This window comes from Saccharomycodes ludwigii, chromosome III (assembly GCF_020623625.1).
Source record: "Saccharomycodes ludwigii strain NBRC 1722 chromosome III, whole genome shotgun sequence".
Lineage (NCBI taxonomy): Eukaryota > Fungi > Ascomycota > Saccharomycetes > Saccharomycodales > Saccharomycodaceae > Saccharomycodes > Saccharomycodes ludwigii.
Window position 1 is genome coordinate 1,437,033 of NC_060202.1, and position 23,465 is coordinate 1,460,497.

Consider the following 23,465-nt stretch of genomic DNA (forward strand, 5'->3'; position numbering starts at 1 on the left):
CAATTTATTAAAACATGCATAATACATTCATGTTTCATTGCTTTAAATTTATTCCCCTTTTCTTTTTCTTTTTATTACTACTTTCTGAAATAACGTAGTATGATATATATATAAAGGGGGAAAAAGTCCTGAATGCAACTTTATCCGAGATATTCCAATACTAGTTATAAATAGGGAAATGCATTGTTCCCGAAAAAAAAAATTATTCTTTTTTTTTTTTAATTTCTTTTTTTAATTTCTTTTTTTAATTTCTTTTTTTTATTTCTTAAATACTAAAAGTGATACTTTATCAAAAAAACACTTCTAATGTGCTAAAACTATTTATACTTTGAAAAAATAAAATTTTAGTACATTTTAACCTTTGCATCTTTTATTAAAAAAGTAGAAGTAGAGTAAAATAAAGTTTTTAAAGGAAAGGAAATTATAATCACAAAAACATTTCCCTTTTATAAACCACAAATGTCCACAAAAGATGTTTTTGTTTCATGTCAGAGGTGTAAAGAGCAGCCTAGTATAATCAGGTCAAGAAAGGAACTGTTCTGTATCCAATGTTTCCACAAATTTATCGCATTAAAACAGCGTAAAATATCAATGACCGAATTTAGCCAGGTTTTTAAAGTTGTTTATCCAGATAAAAATTGTATCAATGTTGATGATTTTAATGCTCCAAATACAAAAATATTGGTTCCATGTTCGTTTGGTTCATCGTCTTTTACTTTACTGTCAATAATAATTGATCATCTAAAGGAACAATTCCAGCAACATAAAAAATTTGCATATTCTGTTGAAGTTTTGACTGTATATTATAACAACGAACAATTGAAGCATTTTAAAAAAAATATTTCAAATGTTAAAAAATTGTATTCTTTGAATCATTCCGACAATAAAGAATTAAAGGATAATGTGCAATTTAAACTGTTGAATATGAACGAATATTTTGATGATAACTCGGATATTATTATCAGATTAACCGATGATTATCACGACTACATTTGCCAAAATAATAGTGACCATAGAACCAAAGATTTAAGTCACTTCCTAGCTAGTGCCGATTTTAATGGGAAAAATGCCTCTTCTAAAGAAGACTTTGTAAATATACTAAAGACCATAATAATAAAAAGATATTACAACAAAGCCAATGCTAATGCATCTACCAGGTTTCAGTGTTTATTATGGGGCCACTCTATGACCAGACTAGCAGACCAAATAATATCTCAGATAGTAAAGGGTAGAGGGTCATCAATTGCCACTGAAATAAATGGAAACTTGTTCCCATTGCGTGATGTATTTTTAAGTGAAGTTGACGCATACATGATAACTTTGGTTTCATTATATAATAATAAACATTTTGGAAACGGCGACTTTATAGACATCGATGATTTGTGCTTCGGTTACAAACCTAAACCAGTACTAATCAATCCAACTTGTATAAATAATAATAATGAAGATGATGATGATGATGATGTGAACAATAAAAATATTCTGAAATACACCAAAGAGGACAATTCCAAAAGTGGTGCAGTCAATACATCATTTAAAACAATTAATCAATATGCTAGAGAATATTTCGATAATATTGAGGATGGTTATTCGAATGTCATTTCTACAGTTGTTAGAACTGCTCTAAAATTAGACACACCAAGTAACAATACTGTCACAGATATCAAATGCACAATATGTCAAACTCCGTTATACTCTGATCCTACTAAATGGTTACATGAAATTACAGTCAACAGCCCAAGTCCAATTGCCACAGAAGAAGAAAAACAACTATATGATATTTGGTTAAGTTCTCAACAAAAAAATAACCATTTTAATACTGTCTCCACGAATGATGCCCCTGGAATCGATTCACGCTTATGCTATGGTTGTATTGTTACATTAAATACTTTACCGCATAAGGAAATTTCTTGGATATCAGAATCTAAAAATGATACAGATATTTTGAATGAATATATTCTTACCGACGAAGAATGGGAAGATGACAGTGAGTAAATAAGTAAATATATAATTGATAACTGAGGAATAAAAATAAAAAGATAAAAATAAAGATAAAAAGATAAAAATAAAGATAAAAAATAAACAAATAAAAAAAACAAATAGAAAGAAATTAGTAACCTCGCTATTGGCGTTAAAATTAAGTTTATTAGCTAGTGGTTGTAATATTAGAAGGGGATTTTAATGTATTCAATAAAACTTGTTTATCCGATTTGTTGACCGTAGAAGCTTCCGCTATAGGCTGTTTCGTTTGAGCTGACAACGATATAGTATCTTTTATTGGGCATACAGAGGATTCTGGGCATAAAGAAGAATTCTTGTTATTTTTATTAATAATATCATCTATTTTTTCACCTCTTTTCAATAATTTAAATTTTTTAGGCTTCTCGTCATTAACACGCCCTCCTTCAATTGAAGTAGAAGATAAAGATGGTGAGGCAAAAGTCAGAGAAGGTGCAGCGAGAGTTTTCATTTCAAACATTGTTTGGCACATTTCTGGTTTATCATAATCGCCATTAGATGAAATAACGGAGTTAGTAGATTTATTATCTACATGTAAAACTTCATCTTTCAATTTTTCTTCAATTTCATCCTCATTAATAATGGAAGTTAGCTCATCGTCCGATTCATCTAATAGTGTCTGTGCTTCTTTTTCTTCCTTTTCCTCATCATCTGTAACAATGTCTTCATCTGAAGAAGAAGAAGAAGAAGAAGACGATTCAAAATCTTCGTATCCATTAAAAGATTCCGAAACATTAATTCCATTATTCTTTTTAGTATCTGCAATCAAAGTATTAGAAGTAACATTTGAAGCATTAGGATTCTTCAATAATTGTAATAATTCGTTGCCATTATTTTTGTCTTGCGCATTGCTATTAATAGCGTCTTTCTTACTATACGTACCCCCATTTTTCAATAATTGCAACAGGTTTTGACTTCCATCTTCATTATTTTTATCATTTCCAGCGGTAATATTATCTCTTTTCAAAATTACAGGCTTCTTGGTGGGAGATGTGTTATTATAACTATCATTGTTACTAATGTTATTACTATTATTTTTCAATATTCCAAGTAGTTCAGCTGCATTCCCGTTTTGTTTCGTCTTTTTTTGAGTATTTGGGTTTTCAGGGAAACTATCCATGCCATTATCATGGTTACTATTGTTAGTTGTTGTTTTCGATTGCGAAGCACTTTTTTTCAATATATTTAATAAATCACGCGATGCAGGATCAACGTGGTTTACGTTATCATTGGTATCATTTCGAGTATTATCCACTGGTCTTAACATCGGAGATGGTAGCATCACGTTGGCATTAGCAATGTTGCTATTAATACTGTTATTCAATGGAACATTCATGGCTGGATTCATCCCAGAAGACGACAAGAATAGAGAAGGTGGTGGTAAAATAGGTGTACTAGGTGGGCGCATATGACTGCTTTCATTTGAAATATTAACCATATGCATTGGCAAAGTATTACTTTTATTAATGTAGCCACTGTTTGTGTTTCCAATAATGGCGTGATTATTATTATTAGCAGGAACTGTACTAATTATTTCGTTGTTTGGGGTTAGTAATTGGTGGGGAACTTCAAAATTAGGTGATTCTGGCACAATAGAGTTATTAGGAGAAAATGGATACATCGAGGGGAAAACATGAGAGAATTGAGGTGGCAAAAAAGGAGGAACACCTGAAGGTAGCAAAATATTATGTTGTTGTGAAGGTGTTGAGGCAGTTACTTGAGGGCTTGGACGTTCAATTACGTCATTTTCCACGTTATGAATGTCATTCTTACTTGTATCTTTATTAGCAAGAACATTTTCAGTTCCAGCGGCAGTTTTAGTGCTTACACCATTGATTTCCTCCTTTTTCACGGCAGAGTGCAACATATTCAATAATTCTCTACCAGGATCATTAACATTCTCCTTTTTCAACCCCAATAAAATCTTTAATTGCTCTTCCACATAAATTTTCAATCTATCATCACCTTTAATTTGTCTTTGTTTCTTGATCCATAAAGAAATAGATCTAATCATGGCATTGACCAAATAAAACTTGACATTCGTATTGTTATTGTAAATAGATTTTACCAATTTTTTAAAATCTTTCCATTTAATATCCTCAATTTCATGTCTAACTAAAGGTTTAAATGGAAAATTTTCAGGAACACCACTAACCAAAAAAATCTTGTAATTCTTCCCACCAATGTTTCTTTGGACATACTCGTTTTCATCGATATAATCAGTTAAATCAAATCCGGTCTCTTCCATGACTTCTCTAATACAACAGTCTACATCATTTTCGTCTTTACTTATTTTCCCCCTAGGAAATGACCAAGATTCACTTTCAGTTCCTTTGACTAGTAGCATTTTATTTAAATGTTCGTTAAAAATGGCGGCTCCTCTGACTGGAATAGTTTTTTTATACTGAGAAAATTTTTGCAAAGCTTCATCAGCAGTTTCATCAGTCCATTTCCAAATCAATGGACATAGTTCAATGATTTTAGACGCAAAATTTTTAATTTTTAAATTAGGTAACGTTTTAGGATTTAAAATTTTGATGAAATCGGCATAAAACCAATGTGCCTCTTCAAATTGAAACAAAACACGTTCTTCACTCGATAAATCTTCCTCGGGACAATTGATTATAAATCTTACTAGTAAATCTTCTAATGCTCTATCTAAAGTAGTTATATTTTCTAATGGATTACGTAACGGAAGGGACATTGTGCAGGTTTATTTTATTTTTTTTTTTTTATATATATATTAAAGATATATATTTATATTTAAAGTTAACGTTTGTTTTGAAAAGTTATAGCCACGTATAGCGTAATTGTTTATGTTTAGGAGCCTTGTGGTTGCAATCGATAAATGTGTAAGTTGTTGAGTTAATTAGAGGAAAGGGGGGAGAAAGTTTATAGAATTGTTAATCAACAAAAAAAAAAAAAAAAAAAAAAAAGTTTAATTAACCAAAAAGGGAAAAAAAAAACAGTATAATGTAAGATACCCGGCTCTTGTCGTTAGTCACGCTACATTACCCTGCTTTCAGTTTTTCATTTACTGTTCTAGAAAAAATAAAGTAAAGTAAAGAAAGAAAAAAGCAGATGTAGTTCATCTTTATATTTTAATATACACATATATTTAACATTTATGAAGGTGGTGCATCAAAACGAAACCATGTTTTTCTTTGGACGATCAATTTTACCATTTTAATTCTGTAATAAAAAAAAAAGAAAAAAAAAGAAAAGAAAAGAAAAGAGATATTTTTTAAATCAATACTTAATGTGATGATATATATATATATGTATATATACTATGATTTTAGTTTGCAAATTTATGTTGGATGTTATTACCAGTTCGGCTTAAATGAACGTTGTTGTAATCAATTAATTTAGCCGACAATTTGTATTCATTGTTCATTTTTTTGCAGTATTAAAAAAATACAAATCGGATTCTCCCGGGTTAAATTTTTTATTTTTGTGATGGATAGGATAAAAAAAAAATGAAATAAAGCAAACTATTACTATTCTTATCTTCCGATTGTGAAAGTTTGGAATTTGCGTTGTGATGCTTTTTTTTTTCTTTTTTTTTCATTCACAAATAAAACACACGCATAAACTCACTTTCGCATTTGACCGAAAAGAAAAAGAAAATGTCGATGACTGTGAAAAAGAGAATTAAGGGGTAGGGAAATTTTTTTTTTTTTTTTTTTATTTTTTATTTTCCTTTCACTCTTGCACAATAATAATAATAATAATAATAATAAAAGAAATAGGATTAATGGAAAAAAAAAAAAAAAAAAAGTTAATAATAAATAATAGCCGCTGAAATAATGATGGAAGGGATAAACCAAGTTAAAAAAAACATTTTTTTTTTTTTTTTTTCATTATTATTATTTCTAATAATGAAGCTATCCATTTCACTAATGAATAAGTTACATATATAAATGGCAAAGCAGTTTTCTAATTCCTTTTTAAATCAATTCTTTTTTTTTTTTTTTTTTTTTTAAAAAAAGTAATGTAGTTAACTTAATTTCACTTTTGATTGAATAATTATCTCTGTTATTATTATTGGTTTCTTAATTGTTTAGATATATCATAAACAGAGCAACTACAAAGGAAAATTAAAGAAAATAAATTATTCCAAGGATTACATCCAAACTGGCAAAAAAAAAAAAAAAAAAAAAAAACAAGAAAATATGGTTAAGGTTACTTTAGATAACGTTCAATTATTAGGTAAATTAGATTCCACTCCTTTATTCACTAATTCCAAAACAACCCCTGCTGATGTTTTAACTAAGGGTGCCTTGGAATTTGTTGTTTTATTACACAGAACATTTAATAAGACAAGGTTACAATTATTAGATAATAGACAGAAAGTTCAAAAGAAAATTGATTCCGGTGAATACAAGTTAGGATATTTGCCAGAGACCAAATTTATCAGAGACGATCCTACATGGACTGGTCCACCATTATCCCCTGGCTTAATTGATAGGTCTACAGAAATCACTGGTCCACCAGTTAGAAATATGCTAGTCAATGCCTTAAACAGTGATGTTAAGACATATATGACTGATTTTGAAGATTCTGCCTCTCCAACTTGGGAAAATATGATTTACGGCCAAGTTAACTTGTATGATGCCATTAGAGATCAAATTGATTTTGATACACCAAAGAAAAGTTATAAATTGAACAAAAGATTTATTGAGTCTCCAACTGTGATTGTTAGACCAAGAGGCTGGCATTTGGTTGAAGCACATGTCTTGGTTGATGGCGAACCAATCTCTGCTTCCATGTTTGATTTTGGTATTTATTTTTATCACAATGCTCGTAAATTAATTGAATTGGGTAAAGGTCCTTATTTCTACTTACCTAAGATGGAACATCAATTGGAAGCTAAATTATGGAACGACATTTTTAACGTTGCTCAAGATTACTTGGGCATCCAAAGAGGAACTGTTAGAGCCACAGTTTTAATTGAAACATTACCAGCTGCTTATCAAATGGAGGAAATTATTTACCAATTGAGAACACATTCTAGTGGTTTGAATTGTGGTAGATGGGATTATATTTTCTCTACCATTAAGAGATTGAGAAATTTACCAGGACATGTTTTACCAAATCGTGATCAGGTTACTATGACCAGTCCTTTTATGAACGCTTATGTTGAAAGATTGATTAACATTTGTCATAGTAGACAGGTCCATGCTATGGGTGGTATGGCAGCTCAAATTCCAATCAAAGATGATGCTAAGAAGAATGAGGCGGCTATGTTGAAAGTTCGTAAAGATAAGGAAAGAGAATTAAGTAAGGGACATGATGGTAGTTGGGTTGCTCACCCTGCTCTAGCTGCTATTTGTAACGATGTTTTTAATAATATGGGTACTGCTAACCAAATATATTGGATTCCAAATTATGAGGTTAGTGCTAGTGATTTATTGAACACTAATATTACTGGTGGTATCGTTACTACTGATGGTATCAGAGTTAATTTGGATATCGGGTTGCAATATATGGAAGCTTGGTTAAGGGGCTCCGGTTGCGTGCCAATTAACTACTTGATGGAAGATGCTGCAACTGCTGAAGTTTCTCGTTGTCAATTGTACCAATGGGTTCATCACAAGGTAAAATTGAATGATTCTGGTGAGATTGTTACTCCTGATTTAACAAGTAAGATTTTAAAGGAACAAGTTGAAGCATTGATTGCTAAGTCAAAGACACCAGAAAATAACAAATATATTGAGTTGGCTGCTAAATATTTTGAACCTGAAATTAGAGGTGAGCATTTTAGTGAATTTTTGACTACTTTATTATATGATGAAATTGTCACCCCATTAGATAAACCAGTTGATTTATCTACTTTGAAACCATGATTATTTGTCCCTATGCAGTATTTTTATTTTAAAAACGTTATATGTAAGTACTTATCTTAAATTTATATATAATTATTCTGTGGTACAGCCCCACGTGGATACATTAATATTTTCGCCGTTATTTTTTTTTTTTTTTTTACTTAATTAATGATTATTGGTATGTTGTTTTAGTGCAGTTGTAGAAAGGAAAGCGTTTGCTCCGGGCTATAAGCTCAAATAGCTTTGTTGTTTTTCTGGGAATAAATTGCCTATGTGACTATTTTTGTATTAGAAGATAAAAATATGATATATATATTTCTTTTTTTTTTTCCTTTTCTTTCTAAAAAAAACAGTTGCTGTGGGACCATTAGTCATTTAACATGTTTGTGTGTTGATTTGCAGCAAGATAATAACTAAAAGATACATTTCTTTTTCTTTTTTTGTTTCGTCTTTTCTTTTTTTTTTTTTTTTTTTTTTGTTTTTTTTTTGGACTGTTTGTTTGTTGCCACCTCCAAAAAAAAACAGTTCATCACAAATCACACAAATAGAAAAGTCACACAATAAAAAACAAAAAAAAACACATTGCAACTTTTTTCTTTTTTTTTTTTTTTCCCTCTTTTTTCAATAACAAAAAAATCGTTCAATTTTAACTACAATTAGATCATTGAAAGAAAAAAGAAAAAAAAGAAAAAAAAGAAAAAAAAAAAAAAAATTCCCAAGGATAATGATTTTTAATAATATTGGGATACCCATCCCCAGACATAACACTAATGTTTCATCATCAACTGCAAGGAACAATCAGAACAGTGCCAATTCCAACCACATTGTCGCAAATCCAGATAATATTAATGGTACCACCCCATTTTTAGTAGGATCATTACAACAACAACAGCAGCAGCAGCAACAACAACAACAACAACAACAACAACAACAACAACAACAACGACAACAACCAGAAAATAATACCAATTATAACAACCTGAATAATGAGCAACCATCATATTCCTCTCAATTACCCTTAGCTCTATCTTTATGTCAAGCAAATGGTGTGCAACCGTATCATGTTAATGATTTTGACATGATCACTAATGAGGAGTTGTTACCAAGCCAAGTTCCATTGCCTATACCACCCATTAATGGACCAAGTTCACCGCCTCACACTAGTTCTAGTATACCTGGTGCTTATATCACTTCTGTTACTAATAACAATGGAGAAGTCATCAATAATACTTTCCATGTGTCCACTGCCGGTGCGGACACCCACAATAATGGCACTAGCAATAAAACCAATAACAACAAAAAGAAAACTAAGATATTGTCTAACTTACATCATATAATTTATCCACCCTGTTCGGATTTGAACATTCATAGAGAAAATATGGTTCTAAACTTTTCTGAAAATGCGAAATTGCCCCATCCTGTTGATGAAGAAACCGTGATTAAAAGAAAAGACAAGCAAGGGTTTTTCACTATTCGATTAACTCCATATTTGGAAAATCCTGCAGCTGTTAATAATAATGGTGGTAACTATCACCCGGGTTTATATTTTGAGCCTATCATTAGACAAGTTGGACCCGAGTCCCAAATATTAATTGGAAGGTATACCGAAAAAGTGCGTGAAATATTAAGTAAACTACCGGAACAGTATCATCCAATAGTTTTTAAAAGTAAAGTTGTTAGCAGGACCCATGGTTGTTTCAAGGTTGATAGATTGGGTAATTGGTATATTAAGGACTTAAAAAGTAGTAGTGGTACCTTTTTAAATCATCAAAGAATTTCACCAGCTGGTACGTTGAGCAAAGATTTTCTAATTCAAGATGGTGATATTTTGCAATTAGGGATGGACTTCCGCGGCGGTACGGAGGAGATTTATCGTTGTGTTAAAATGAGAGTAGAGCTTAATAGATCCTGGAAAAAAACTGCAAATTCATTCAACAAAAAGGCGTTATTAAAAATGAGAAAATTGACGAGCTTAAAAGATGAAGAGCAAGAAGACTGTTCAATCTGTTTATCTAAAATTAAACCATGTCAAGCTGTGTTTATGTCTCCTTGTAGTCATAGTTGGCATTATCAATGTATTAGAAGGTTGATTACCACAACTTACCCCCAATTTAACTGTCCAAATTGCAAATGTACCTGTGATTTGGAAGCTTTATCGGATACAGATGAGTCAGAAGATGAAAACGAAGATTCTGCTTCTGAAGATAATACAAATGTTACTGGTAATCAGAACCCTCACTTAACATCATATGCAAATAATAAATACAAAGAAAACAATGCCTCTACAAATAAATTATATATAGACAAAGATGGTAACCTAAATAAAATAATGGAAGGAGATGGTAATGCTAACAATGGAGAATTGCCAGCTCCCATAATAGCTCAAAATTTTTGACGAGGTAAGCGTATTAGCATGTAATGCGAAAGAGTTGGTTTTATTCGCAGAAAATGTAGACAAAAAACGATAATGGTGATCATAATTCCATGAAAAAGCTATAACCGTTTTTATGGCCAATAACCAAATTAAATGGTTACATTTTAAATTATATATATATATACCGTATAACATATTATAAAATATTAATAATAAAAAGTATAGAAAAAAAAAATAATAGCTATTCTTTGTCACCCATCAGTCTATTATACATATGAAAATACATATATATCATTCTTCAATCAATCTTATTAAAACGTCTTGTAATTTTTTTTTCCCGCCATTGAAAACTTGATGGCCGGCCTCAATTATCTCCCATTCTTTGGTTTGCTTCGATATTTGAGTTAAATCCCTTTGCCAGTCACCCCATTGTACATTTTTACTAATCATTTCTTTACTACTAACAACACTGACCTCAATATTTTTCAAATTTTCCTTATTCTGCACGACTTCTTTGTAGCTTAAAATTCCACTGGTTAAACTTTCTAAGAATCTACTTCTCAAATACTTACCCTGATAAACCATGTAATCACCAGAAATACGATCAATTGACCCTCTTCTATGGAAGACTAAACTCCTTAAAAGTGAAAACCCAAGTGAAGATTCAAAGCAGCCATATAACCATAACTTTAAAACATTCCACTTCCCAATTATGCATCTAGTATACTTATCTAGCCCAGAATTCTCACTATTATGCGGTAGCCATGTTTGGATAGTCAAAATATCCTCGTGCCAGGAGTCAACCAACATTAGTTTGGTGCACTTACTCGATCCAAATTTAGAACATAAAACCTGTGCGTATAACCCACCGATATCGTACCCAACAACAACAATCTCCCCATTGTTGTATTGGAAATCTTGCAATATGATTTTTTTAATACCATCGGCAACCATTGATATAGAGGTTGGTGCAGTACAACTGTCTGAAGTACCGAAACCTGGCCTATCATAAACACAATATTTGCCCAATTTAGAAAAATTGTATAACTCTTTAATCCATGCACCTGAAATATACGATGTATCTTGAGAGCCATGTTCAAAAATTACCAAGGGTTCTGCACTATTATCATCCTGCGCAGCTAAGTCGCCGTAACAACTTACATGTAATTTAAACGTGCTATTGTCCGTGTCAGTCCAATAAAACCCATCTTGGAAAACCCTAGAAGCAGTGCTAGTATCAATACTACCTTTGTGTTGTTTATTAACTGTACGTTGTATATCAATTGTGTACAAAAAGGAATTGAGCGTAAACAAGGTTAAATACAGCAAAATTATAAACTTGATGGTGTTTCTAAAACCAATTGAGATCCATTCACTTAATGTATGTCTCATCCCAGGCACTTTGTTCGTGGTATTTGGCAGCCCAGTACTGGTATTGGTAAAAGTTCCACCCGTGCTCAGTTCCTCGTTATAGGAAAGCAATGGTTTTATATAAAATTCCATTTTATAATCAATGATACCACTGAGGAAAAAGGAAATAAAGGCCCAGATAAAAGTGGCCTTACCAATTAAACCTAATCTTTCTCTATTATATCCAATAATCAAAAAAAGGAAAAAATTTAATAAAATAATACCACTATTGATAAAATTTAGATACTGATCGATGGGTGAGTAATACTCCAAATGATTAAACCATAGTGACAAAAAATTGGAAATAATTGAAATAAAAATTAAGTTTAGGTCGGTAAACCCGGTTATTCTATTGGAATATCTAAAAAGTAAATTAATATCAAAAAAATAGTCAGATACAAATATAAAAAATAGCCAGATGGTATTAATAAATAATAACAAATTTAATAAATACTTTGAGTTGTGATTGAATTTTGTATAATTTAGAGTTTTACAAAAATGTGAATTGTTATCCTCATCGTTTTCAACATCTTCGCCGTTGTGAATACCATGTGGGAAAGTAGTATCATTTGTTTCCACTGAGTCATATTGTCTATGGTTTACTGTAGGTGACGCATAAGAACCAGGTATTGTTTTTTTACCATTAGTTACATGATTCTCAATGCTATCAGCAGCAATATTGTCATGGGAAGGAACGCTATTTGCAACTTTTGCAGAAGGAGCTTTATCTCCATTTTGATGATGACTCGGTGATGAAGTACTACTGGGTAAGGAATGTTTAGCGTCATAATCCGGGGTATTTTTTTGAGGAGAAATTAATGGTTCAGTTTCAGAAACATTTGGAACTTTATTTGTTGTTTCGCTCATTATTTATGATGTTAGGAAAGAATTTATAAACTGCACAAATCACTTAGCTAGCTATATTCCAGTTTCTCTCTCTAAGATAGAACATTAAAGTAGTAATTTAAAAAAGATAAGAGTACAGCTTGATAATAAAATCTACGGTACATATATATATATATATATATATATACTTTCGGAATGTAAGAAGGAAAAGGATAAAAAAATAAAAATAAAAATAAAAAAAAGAAGGGGAAAAAATGAGCTTAGTTATTTCTATAATTTGATATCTTTTTCTTTTCCCACAAGCCCCTTGAACGATCTTTTTTTTTAAAAAAAAAATAAAATAAAAAAAAGGGTAGCAATTTATTGAAAAGTTGTGAAAAAAAAAAAAAAAAAATTAAATTAAAATAAAATAAAATAAAATTGCTGTTTTATTTCATTTTTTTTGTCAAAAATTAAAAAATAAAAAATGATCCGAGGTGCTTTTGTTCGGATATCCGGATCACCACTTGCTGGTCCATTCGGTTTAATTATCACAACTTTAAACATTAACAAAATTTAAATTATACAGAAAAAAAAAAAAATAAAATAAAATAAAATAAATGAATGTAGTTAACAATTATAAACTACGCTTTAACCTCGGTTTTCATTCTCTCTTTGTATATATATATATATATATATATATGCATATACACTAAGTAGTTTAAAACTAACAACTAGTAATATTTCCTTTAATATTAAAAATCATCAATATTTTTAATAAAAGAGTAATTCTATCATAAAAAAAAAATCGATTAAAATCTGTCACTAACTACAATAACTTGTTGGAAACAATCCAGTAGAACCATTTAATTCGCCCAAAGTCCAGCCACTACCATCATCTTTATGCACAACTTTAACACTATCACCCGCTGTAATACTTAGTTCATCATTTCCCTGTGCTTCATAACTATACAATGCAGTAACAGTGGTTCCGCCGTTATCATCGTTTAAATTATTCTTTCTTTTACCAGGTAATTGTGGAGCAGTAGTAGCTGAACTTTTGGAAACTTCTACATAACTTGTTGGTACCAGGCCGATTTCACCAGTACTGTCGTTTTTCACTTGAGTCCAGCCATTTGTATCTGGTGCTATTAATGATAAAGAATCACCAGTGTTTATCGTTAATTCACTATCATCCGTTTTTTCATATGAATATAACACTTTAACTTTAACTGGATTTGTATCGTTAGTGGCATATTCATTGTCATCATCCGAGTCATCCAAATTATTGTCATACTCGCTCTCTTCAGAAGATAAAGTGTTACTATCAATAGAACTAATTCTATTATTTACTGGTACATTTGCCCTAGAAGATGTTGTTGACCGAATAGTATTGCTTCGACTTCTTATTCCACTGCCAAATAGCCCACCTAACTTGGAAGAATGATGATTTTTACGAGTTAAGCCACTTAGCAATCCGCCAACGGCACTTTCACCACCACCACTGCTGTGCAATACTTCAGATACACCGCTATCACTAGAGCTAGAATACAACATTCTTTTAGGTGTTTCCAATTTCAAGGTATTTTTAAACTTGTTTAATATACCACCGCTTTTTTTATTCAAAGAACTGACATCAATACCACTAGTGTCCAAATCGTATTTTGAGCCTAAATTATTAACTATGCTTTCTATGCAAACAGTGGCTTCTAATTTATTACTTTCATGGTTGGTGAAAGATGCTAGTGTCCTTACATATTCAGTCATTGACTTTAACAAATTTTCTGGTTCTATCCCAGACATTATCACACTGTTGCTTAAAGTATTTTGTTTTAATTCGGACAAAGAGTCTATTTCTGTAGTCATCACTTCATCCATTTGATGTTCTTTGCTTTGGGATAAGGCTAGCCTATTTTTCAAATGAGTTAAGTTAGCATCATCTTTAACAACAAACGAGGCATCCTCATGCCAAATAGGAGACGCAATGTATTGGAAATCTTTGGGTTCGCTCCATTGTTTCTTATTATGCTTAATAAACATTTTGATATCTAAATCAGGTGTTGTGCTATTAATCGTAGATTCCATCAAGTCTAATTTTTTCCCAATTCTAAGATCCATAGAACGTTGTAAATTCGTGGCAATATTATTCAAGTTGTTTAATTGTAAAGTCTTATATTGAACCAAGTTTTGTAATAAGTCTAAACTTTCTGGTAAATCTTGAAAATAATATTTATCCTTTGTTCTATTGGCCAAATTCACTTGAATTAGGTAGTCATTTTTGCAATTGTTCATTTCATTTTCTTTAGATTGCAATTTCTCCTTTAATCTTACACTATTATTACCATTAGCTATTTTTGATCGGATATTTTCTAAATCTTCGCAACTATAGTCGTAATTTTTTTTGGCCTTATCTAATCCATGATAAATTTCATATTTTCTAGAATCCAATTCAGAAACAAATCCGTTAATACCGCTCAACATACTGTTTGATTTTTTAATTAATGCATCTATTTGATCAACCACTTGGAATTGTAATTCTTCTGATAATTGTGAATGATCCTTACCAATCATCTGAGTTTCGGTTAAAATTTCAGTCCAACACATAACGGTACCTGACTCAGCAGAACCTGGTGTAATTACCGGAGAATCACCAACGCTTAATGGAACCGAACTCTCAGCTTTCTTCTTTAAAAAATCATTGGTTAATTGGTTTAACTTTTCGCTATATTCTTTTTCTAAATTGGCTCTTTGTTTATAAAAATTCTGGACGTCACGCAACCATTTGATATTATATGAACACCAATTATAAGTTTCTTTATAACTATCTTTTAATTCATTACCGATACTATAATCAGACATGTTGTATCATAGGGTCTCCAACTTTTAGGTAAAAGGGAGAATATAAATGACTTTTTTTAAAAAAAAAGAAGAAAAAAAAAAAAAAAAAAAAAAAAAAAAAAAAAGTTTTTTATTTTATTATAAATTTACCATTAAAAAAAAAAGTAATAGGAAAAAAAAAAATAAAAAAATTTTGTTATCATTATTTGAACCGCTTTTAATCTTTCAAATGGAAGAAAAAAAAAAAAATTTTAAAATAACAAAAAAAAGTTAAAAAAAAAAAAGTTAAAAAAAAAAAAAAAAAAAAAACTGAAATAAAGTCAAAACCAACAAGGTGATCCCAACACTATACTGAACTATGAGTAACAATACACATCCACAAACGGCTAATAGAAGTTCTGCATTGCCAACAGTAAACACACAGCAACAACGACTACAATATGAACAGCAATTAAGACAATATGAAATATATAAAAAAAGTTTGCCCACTGTTAACACCATATCATATGAATATCTAATGAATGAAATGGTTCCACTGGCAATTAGCCTAGAAATAGAAGAAGGACAGGACATAAACACATCCCATAGCACCAAAATGGCACAAAGCCATCAGTTAATATATCAATATTGTAAATTAACTTTACCACAACAACAATCCATTTTGAATAGAATACACCAAATAGGTTTTGGAATTGGTTCCAGAATTAGTGAAATGCTAATTTTTCAAAATAACCCCAATTTAAATTTTAAGTCACTTCTTTCCAGTGATGGTCGTAATAATAATAATGGCGCCGAACTCTTACCTGTTATGAAGTTTATCTGTAAAGACGTCTGGAAATTGGTGTTTGGAAAACAAGTAGACAATTTAAAAACAAATCATCGAGGAACTTTTTATTTATTAGACAAAAATTATTGTCTAATTAGAAACTTTGTTGTAGAAAAAAATTCCAAGTTTGTGGAAGATTCAGATGATAATTTAGAAAGACATGTTATATTGAAACCCTATTTAGAGATAGCTGCTGGGGTAATTAAGGGCGTGTTAAGTAATCTAATTAATATAGATACGGACGCAATGACATGTGTATATGAATTTGTAGATAATGGTGTTTCATTCAATGTCCATGTTCCAAAAAGTTGATGTTCCTATTATAAATTTTATTTAAAACAAGAAGGGGGGAGGGGAGCGTTCAATATTAAAAGTTTATATGAATATTTATATCTATATGGAAAGGGAAAATAATAATAATAATAATAATAATAAAAACAGAATAAAAGTATAATGCAATTATAATAGAGTATCCAGCTCATCTAAATTTTTAATTTCTTTTTCTACCTTGTTTGAAAACCCTAATTTCAATTCTTTAACTCTTTTCCATAAAATTCTTTTTTGCTCTTCACTCACTTGATTTTTCCAAATCGACTGACATTCCTGACACATTTTTTTGTATTGAGTAAAATAAGCAGTTGTGCTGTTTAAATAATGTTCATTCCGACTGAGGCTTGGTGGTAATTTTTTAATGTATTTAATTGATGTTGATGCATGATTCAAATCTGCCAGACTATTTATCTTGATAGTGTATTTTTTAGGTTTATTGCCAATTCTATTGTTATAATTGTCAGAGAAATAATATTCTTTGAAGTTGGACCGAAACAAAATATATGCACTATTAATAGGTGTATTCCAACCCACAAGTTTACCAAACTCGTTATAATTTAATAAGTGATAATCTATTTTGCATTCTTTAAAAAATAATAGGGTATATAAGGTTTTTTTGCAGTCAGAAGATTCTGACCACTCTTTCCTAATGAAAAGCTGAAACGATTTTGTTTGTATTTTTAATTTTTTAGATTGAATATAGTAATAATATTGGAAAACATTTTTAAATTTCAAATCTTTTATGGTTTGTCTTTTTTTAATTTTTCTAATATATGACATGAAATCTAAAGGTTTGTTGATTACTATGGAGGGCAAGGATGCAAAAATACTATTGGAAAACCTCATCACTTTTCTTTAATGATTTTTATATGCCAAAAGAATAATTATAAAATGGAAAAGATGAAATAAAATAAGAGACCTAATAACAACACACAGTACAATATGGCCCACTTTAATGTAATTAGTGGTAGTGCTTCTATGGGTGTCTATTGGTAGGGTGTTTAATCAAAAAAATGAAAAAAAATGAAAAAAAAAAAAAAAAAAAATATATCAAACGATATGAAGTGTATATGTTAATTTATGGGCAGTAAGGATAACTTATTTTCTTTTTTCTCCTCTCCCTCTATCTAATCACAATATGTAGTGAGTGTTTTTGAAGGAATGGGTAAAAAGAAGAAAAAGAAAGTAGAGGGAAAACATAAAGAAAAGAAAAGCAAAAAGAAGAAAAATAAAGCAATAAATGAGTAACAGAAAAAAAAAAGAGAAAAAAAAGAAAGAAAAAACAGAAATTGATTGATGGAATAAGATTAGAAAGTTAATCAATCTTTAAGTAAAAGAAGCAGTAAATGCAAGTTTTGTTTATATTTTATTTACTTTTTCCTCACGCGTATTTCTTACTATAAAGAATCCAACTTTGATTCGTATAAATCAAACCAAAAAAAAAAAAATACGTATATAAAAAAAAATACATAGACGCGTCAGAAAATCTGATGTCACGTGCAGCCAATCAAATTTAATGTACTCAGTTTGTTTATTTTTGATATAACTAAAAAATGACACAATGTGTCACTGACTTAATCAAAATATATACAAAGGCTGAACACAGATTACAATCCTATTAAATTACATTCAAATATTTGTAAAAATAAAAAGGTTATTTTTTCTTTCTCTTTTTTGGTTTTCAAAATAACCTTCCAAAAAAAAAAATTAACAAGAAATATAAAGATGAAAATCCTCATTTCAAGATAAACTTAAAAAAAAATTACATAATAATAATACAACGAAAGAAAAAAAAAAAAAAAAAAAAAAAAAAAAAAAAAAAAGTGGATACTCTTCATCTAGGTAATTATGTAGCGCAAGGATTATTTTCATTTTAATGATAATAATGTTTTGGTAGCTTCATCAATATCACCTGCATTATTAGTAATAATAGTATCATTATCATTAATGTCGTTGGAATTCATACTCTTAACAGCATCATCATCTGCTTCTTCTTCTTCTTCTTCTTCATTTTCATTGTCAACACTTTCGTTCCCGCTTTCAGTCTTCCTCCTTTTACCACGACCCTTAATACCTTTATTACTATTTCTGTATAACTCAGACAAATATTCAAAGAGTTGGCGCTCCTTGGGGTCTTTCATGTTAAATTCATTTTTAGCCAATTTCAAAGTCAATTTATTCAAAGTTTCTGAGTGAAATCTATTTTGATGACTCTTCAAATTTCCTAATTGGGTAAAACTTTTGGTGCATCCATCCAAATGGCATTGAAATGGTTTTAAGTTAACATGTGTTAGAACATGTGCTTGTAGATTACCTTTTCTGCTAAATTTCTTATCACATTTATCACATTTAAACGGTTTTTCACCAGTATGAGACCTAATATGGGTTCTTAAATTACCACCTTGTGTAAATCTCTTTTCGCAATGTGGACACTTATATGGTTTATATCCTAAATGACTACGAACATGCACTTCCAAGTGAGTAGATTGAGTAAATGTTTTATGACAATATTGGCATTCATGTTGCTTTCTTCTACCGTAAGTTCTACCAGAGATGGGTTTTTTGGTAACAGATAGTGTAGTGTTGGTCTCTGAAATATTTGTAGTAGGTGTTGTAGCATTAGACTGCGTAGCCTTGGATGTATCTGTGCTACTGGCTAATTTATCATCTATTCCAGAAGAACTGGACATAGGTGTGTTGGCCGTTAATGGTGATAAAATGGGGGATTTAGTACTCCGACCGTCAGCATTAGTATTGTTGTTGTTGTTGTGGTGATAGTTTTTAGGTTTTTCCACACCACCTACCAATTCAATAGCAGGTGGAATCAATTCTGGTGCCTTTTCAATATCAATAACACCATCCGATGTGGTTTCCAAAGTATCATTAAATCCCTTCTTACGTGCTTGTAATATTAACATCAATTGATCAACTCTAGTGGCACCTAAAACAGGTTTATAATCGTCATCGTTATCATCTACAGTGTTGTCGAGCAAGTTGTTACCAACACCATCTGCATTTGTAGTTGATAAATTGATATTTTTTCTCAGACGGTTATTTGGATCATTTTTGTCTAATTTTATATGGTTCTCAACTATTATGGGTTTGGATATCAGGGCTTTTGGTTGCGAATGCGGGTTAGAACTGTTATTGGATTTAAGTTTATTCTTGGTATTAGATAGTTCAGGGGATGATGATATTAGTTTTTTGCGGTTATTAATGCCTTGGTTTTTATTGTTTGTTTTAAATTTCTTAGCATTTTTATTACTAGGTATTTTAACATCTTTCTTCTTTTTACTGCCTGACGAACCTTTGATAGTTCGACCATTAGTATCTGTGTTGCTAGTGTCGTCTCTAGACCCTTTGGCTGTTTTCGCTGCCGTTTGTTTCCTTTTCCTTGTTGTGTTTTTAGTATTTTTGGTATTACCCTCGATTGTTTTACCAATAACATTCCCTTTCATTTTAATCTCCTGCATATTAGTATCCGTGACAGTACCGTTCCCGCCAGATCCATTCAGTAGCGGAATTACGGGCAAAGGCAGTGGAGATGGTGTAGGTGTTATTGCTGGATTTGTAGGGAACCCCATTTTAGCACTACTTCTTCTATTCTTTCTGTGCATTAACATATTATTCGAATTTAAATTACCGTTGTTAATCATACCTGACAGGCTTGAATTACTAGTCAAACTGTTGGTTCTCCTCCTCTTATTTCTAAACATAGGTGGCTGAGCAGACGAAGCTCTTCTTCCAAGCATGTTGTTAATACCATTAGTTTGATGATTGTGCACATTATAGTCATATTGACCATCATCATCATCCTCGTCGTCATCATCAATTGCACTTTCATTTCTAAGGAAATGTTCATGAGCATATCTGTTTAATAATCCACTAGTTACACCATTACCGCTCATGCTATTGGTCCCAGTATTAGGCAATGCAGGTAGTGGAACAGTGCTGCTGGGGTACTGTGAATATTGTGTGAAAAACTGATTGCTATTTGATCTAGACGAAATAGCTGAAGAAAAAACGTTAGTGCTGTTTATATTATTGTTATGACTACCGTTAATAGTGTTGTTCATACTGTGGTTAGAATTATTCATGGAAGTAACATTATTTCCATGGTGACTGGGATTTGGTAGAGGTGGTAAATCCAGTGTTCCTCTGACAGAAGAGTCTCTTCTTCTAAATTGCAAATCAAAATCATCTGGTAATCTGAAAGAGTTTTTACGAGAAAACCCGGAAATACCCGAATTGTTCATAAAAAAGTCGAAATCTTCGGAAGGTGCGTGGGTATTACTGTGAGTGTTTAAACTCGGATCAATATGATGATTCGTAGTATGGCCATTATTACCGTTACCAGGTGTTGCAGCAGCGGCAGCGGCAGCGGCAGCCAAGATAGGGTTAATCACGCTACTAAATGAGGCTTTATTGTTATGATAGGTAGGAGCTGTGGTAGAAGGTGGTTTCATAATGTCTTTTTTAAGAGTTGAATTCGTAATACCGGCAAGATCCTTTTTATGTGCGTGCGTTTCTGATATTGGTATGAATATTGAATTTCTTTTGGACGGTGGTTGAACTATAGCAGCTGCGGCACCTAATATAGAACTAAATGAATCTGCTCTTAAAGATGGTAATCGATCAGGTAAATCACTGGGTTGCGGCTGTAGGTTAGGAGTGTTGCTAAGACTATTGTTAGTGGTACCATTATTTGTAGTAGTATTCTGTTGTTGCTGTTGCTGTTGCTGTTGTAGTGGAAGGTCTAGTTTCACACTGGTGGACCTTCTACTAGAATCTCTTGATGTATTACCGGTATTCGTAGTATTGGCGCTTGCACCAGATTGAAAGTTTGGTATTTTAAATTTCATGGACGGAATAAACGGTTCTAATTGTTCACTGGGTCTACGTTGAATTGAGGTGAAATCTGCACTATTATTGGTATTATTGTGAAGATTAGAACTACCTCCATGGTGGTGGTGATGGTTACTGCCATTATTGCCAAGACCATTAGCATTGGTGTTATTTAAATTATTAACTATGGAATATCCTCTGTAGACATTCAGGTCAGGTATTAGACTGTTACTATCTTTACTGGATATTGTCTGTTTATTATGTTGGTTGTTGTTGTTGTTGTTGTTGTTGTTGTTACTATCAGCATGAACACTGCTATCATCGTTAGTGTTATTATCAATATTTAAAAATGGTTCTATTGAAGGATTATCTGTAGAATAAGGTTTTTTAAAAAAATTTGTATACATAGACATAGACTCCTGCCTTGCTTTGGGTGTTGGCAGGACCAGGTCATTATCACCATATTGCTTATCCTGAGTTGTATTAGAATCTTTAGAAGTTTTATTGATGTCCCCTATGTTATCGTGAATGGCATGATGACCTTTTTTTGATTTATTATTTTCTAGTTCAATCATTTTTTTAACTGTATTTGGAAAAAAGGTGATAATAATATTGAAGTATTTATTATTATCTATATATCTATCTATCTTTTCTTTTTTTTTTTTAGAATTTTTTTTTTTTTAAAATTTTTTTTTTCTTTCTTTTTTTCTTTTCTTTTCTTTTCTTTTTCTTTAAAAATAAGAAAGAAAAAAAAAACCAAACAATTTCAGTTTATTGTTGATTGTTTTTTTTGTTTTTGTTGCAGTAAATTGAGTGGTGGTGGCGGAATGCGTGATCTTTAATGGTTATTTTTTGTATTTGTATTTTAAAAAAAAGAAAAAAAAAAAAAAAAAAGAAATGTTCACGGAAATTGATTAAAAAAAAATAAAAAGAAAAAGGAAAAAGAAATTTATATTTATATTTATATATATATTTTTTTTTTTTTTTGTTTTGTTTTCCTTAAAATTGAAAGAGAACAAAATAAAAAGGTAGTGATATACAATAGTGGTAGTCCGGCATGGTAATCTAGCACCCATAAGGACAAACCACGTTTCTTTGACCGCTCTCTGCTCGTCCATTGACGAAAAAGAGTAATTTTGTTGTTTTAAATCACAAAAAAAAAATTAAAAAATAGCTCACACCCCCCCCACGAAAATAATCTTCAAATTAGGACTTCGGACTTATTGTGTCCTCGCACTTGTATTACTTATAATTAAAAATACAATCTTTTTTTTTATATATATTTTTTTTTTTTTTTTTTTTTTTTTTTCCCCAATAATTAAATAGATATACCATTTCTTTTTTATTTCTGTTTTTTTTTTTTTTTTTTTTTTTATTTCTTATTTTCCATAATTTTTCACCAAATACAAATGTTCACAATCATCTTGGCAACTACCTTATTTATTAAAACATTCAGAACAGAATCAAGAACAAATTAAACACATCTTTCATTCTTTTCTTTTGCTCTCCTCCCCATTTTTTCATACTAACTGACATAATATAATACACCTATGGAATCCACCTCTATTGATAAAAAAAAAGAATCTGTCGATCAACCTTTAGAAACCACTAACAACAACAACGCTATTGAAGATGTTGATATGCTAGATAACCACGAACAGGAAGAAGAAGAAGAAGAAGAAGCAGAAGAAGAGTTTGATGGAAATAAAATCAGACTGCTTCGCGAAGCTACTGCAGACGATGGAACTTGTGCATCTTTCCAAATTGCTGAAGAAGATCACACTTTGGGCAATTCTTTAAGGTATATTATAATGAAAAATCCCCAGGTTGAATTCTGTGGGTATTCTATTCCTCATCCAAGTGAAAATTTTTTGCATCTAAGAATTCAAACCTACGGAGAGATAACTGCTGTTGAGGCCTTGCATAAGGGATTACAAGATTTAATGGACCTATGTGATGTTGTAGAAGATAAATTCACCTCTAAAATTAGAGATATGTAAAAGATTAGTAAAAAAAAAATCGTTATTATTATTATTTTATATTTGTATAACAGTAATATTAGTTTAGTCTATGTAATGATAATATGTTTTCCTTTTCTCATTAATTAAATTGTAATGGAAGAAAAAAGGCTGGTTAATTTAAGTAAACTATTACCTTATTTACTTATGTA

At 30.8% G+C, this 23,465-nt stretch overlaps 10 protein-coding genes across 10 annotated transcripts; 5 read left to right on the plus strand and 5 right to left on the minus strand.

The window, feature by feature from the left end:
* Nucleotides 1-459: 459 nt before the first annotated feature.
* NCS2 (Ncs2p) lies at nt 460-1,995 on the plus strand (the record flags this gene model as incomplete). The annotated part of the gene is made up of 1 exon (XM_046077551.1): nt 460-1,995. The coding sequence occupies one exon, from the start codon at nt 460-462 to the stop codon at nt 1,993-1,995; it is 1,536 nt and encodes a 511-aa protein (XP_045935329.1).
* Nucleotides 1,996-2,146: 151 nt separating this feature from the next.
* DCP2 (decapping enzyme complex catalytic subunit) lies at nt 2,147-4,723 on the minus strand (the record flags this gene model as incomplete). Its single annotated transcript, XM_046077552.1, has 1 exon — nt 2,147-4,723. One exon carries the CDS (start codon nt 4,721-4,723, stop codon nt 2,147-2,149), a length of 2,577 nt encoding a protein of 858 aa, XP_045935330.1.
* A 1,471-nt stretch (nt 4,724-6,194) lies between these two features.
* Nucleotides 6,195-7,868, plus strand: MLS1 (malate synthase MLS1; the record flags this gene model as incomplete). The annotated part of the gene is made up of 1 exon (XM_046077553.1): nt 6,195-7,868. The coding sequence occupies one exon, from the start codon at nt 6,195-6,197 to the stop codon at nt 7,866-7,868; it is 1,674 nt and encodes a 557-aa protein (XP_045935331.1).
* A 703-nt stretch (nt 7,869-8,571) lies between these two features.
* On the plus strand, nt 8,572-10,242 carry DMA2 (ubiquitin-conjugating protein DMA2; the record flags this gene model as incomplete). The annotated part of the gene is made up of 1 exon (XM_046077554.1): nt 8,572-10,242. One exon carries the CDS (start codon nt 8,572-8,574, stop codon nt 10,240-10,242), a length of 1,671 nt encoding a protein of 556 aa, XP_045935332.1.
* Nucleotides 10,243-10,512: 270 nt separating this feature from the next.
* On the minus strand, nt 10,513-12,498 carry SCDLUD_002892 (uncharacterized protein; the record flags this gene model as incomplete). The annotated part of the gene is made up of 1 exon (XM_046077555.1): nt 10,513-12,498. One exon carries the CDS (start codon nt 12,496-12,498, stop codon nt 10,513-10,515), a length of 1,986 nt encoding a protein of 661 aa, XP_045935333.1.
* Nucleotides 12,499-13,281: 783 nt separating this feature from the next.
* On the minus strand, nt 13,282-15,315 carry BZZ1 (Bzz1p; the record flags this gene model as incomplete). Its single annotated transcript, XM_046077556.1, has 1 exon — nt 13,282-15,315. One exon carries the CDS (start codon nt 15,313-15,315, stop codon nt 13,282-13,284), a length of 2,034 nt encoding a protein of 677 aa, XP_045935334.1.
* A 337-nt stretch (nt 15,316-15,652) lies between these two features.
* Nucleotides 15,653-16,432, plus strand: TRS33 (Trs33p; the record flags this gene model as incomplete). Its single annotated transcript, XM_046076961.1, has 1 exon — nt 15,653-16,432. One exon carries the CDS (start codon nt 15,653-15,655, stop codon nt 16,430-16,432), a length of 780 nt encoding a protein of 259 aa, XP_045935335.1.
* A 147-nt stretch (nt 16,433-16,579) lies between these two features.
* Nucleotides 16,580-17,296, minus strand: CIM1 (mitochondrial HMG-box protein CIM1; the record flags this gene model as incomplete). Its single annotated transcript, XM_046081375.1, has 1 exon — nt 16,580-17,296. The coding sequence occupies one exon, from the start codon at nt 17,294-17,296 to the stop codon at nt 16,580-16,582; it is 717 nt and encodes a 238-aa protein (XP_045935336.1).
* A 1,022-nt stretch (nt 17,297-18,318) lies between these two features.
* AZF1 (Azf1p) lies at nt 18,319-21,870 on the minus strand (the record flags this gene model as incomplete). The annotated part of the gene is made up of 1 exon (XM_046077557.1): nt 18,319-21,870. The coding sequence occupies one exon, from the start codon at nt 21,868-21,870 to the stop codon at nt 18,319-18,321; it is 3,552 nt and encodes a 1,183-aa protein (XP_045935337.1).
* Nucleotides 21,871-22,845: 975 nt separating this feature from the next.
* On the plus strand, nt 22,846-23,295 carry RPC19 (DNA-directed RNA polymerase core subunit RPC19; the record flags this gene model as incomplete). The annotated part of the gene is made up of 1 exon (XM_046077558.1): nt 22,846-23,295. The coding sequence occupies one exon, from the start codon at nt 22,846-22,848 to the stop codon at nt 23,293-23,295; it is 450 nt and encodes a 149-aa protein (XP_045935338.1).
* Between the last annotated feature and the right edge of the window lie 170 nt (nt 23,296-23,465).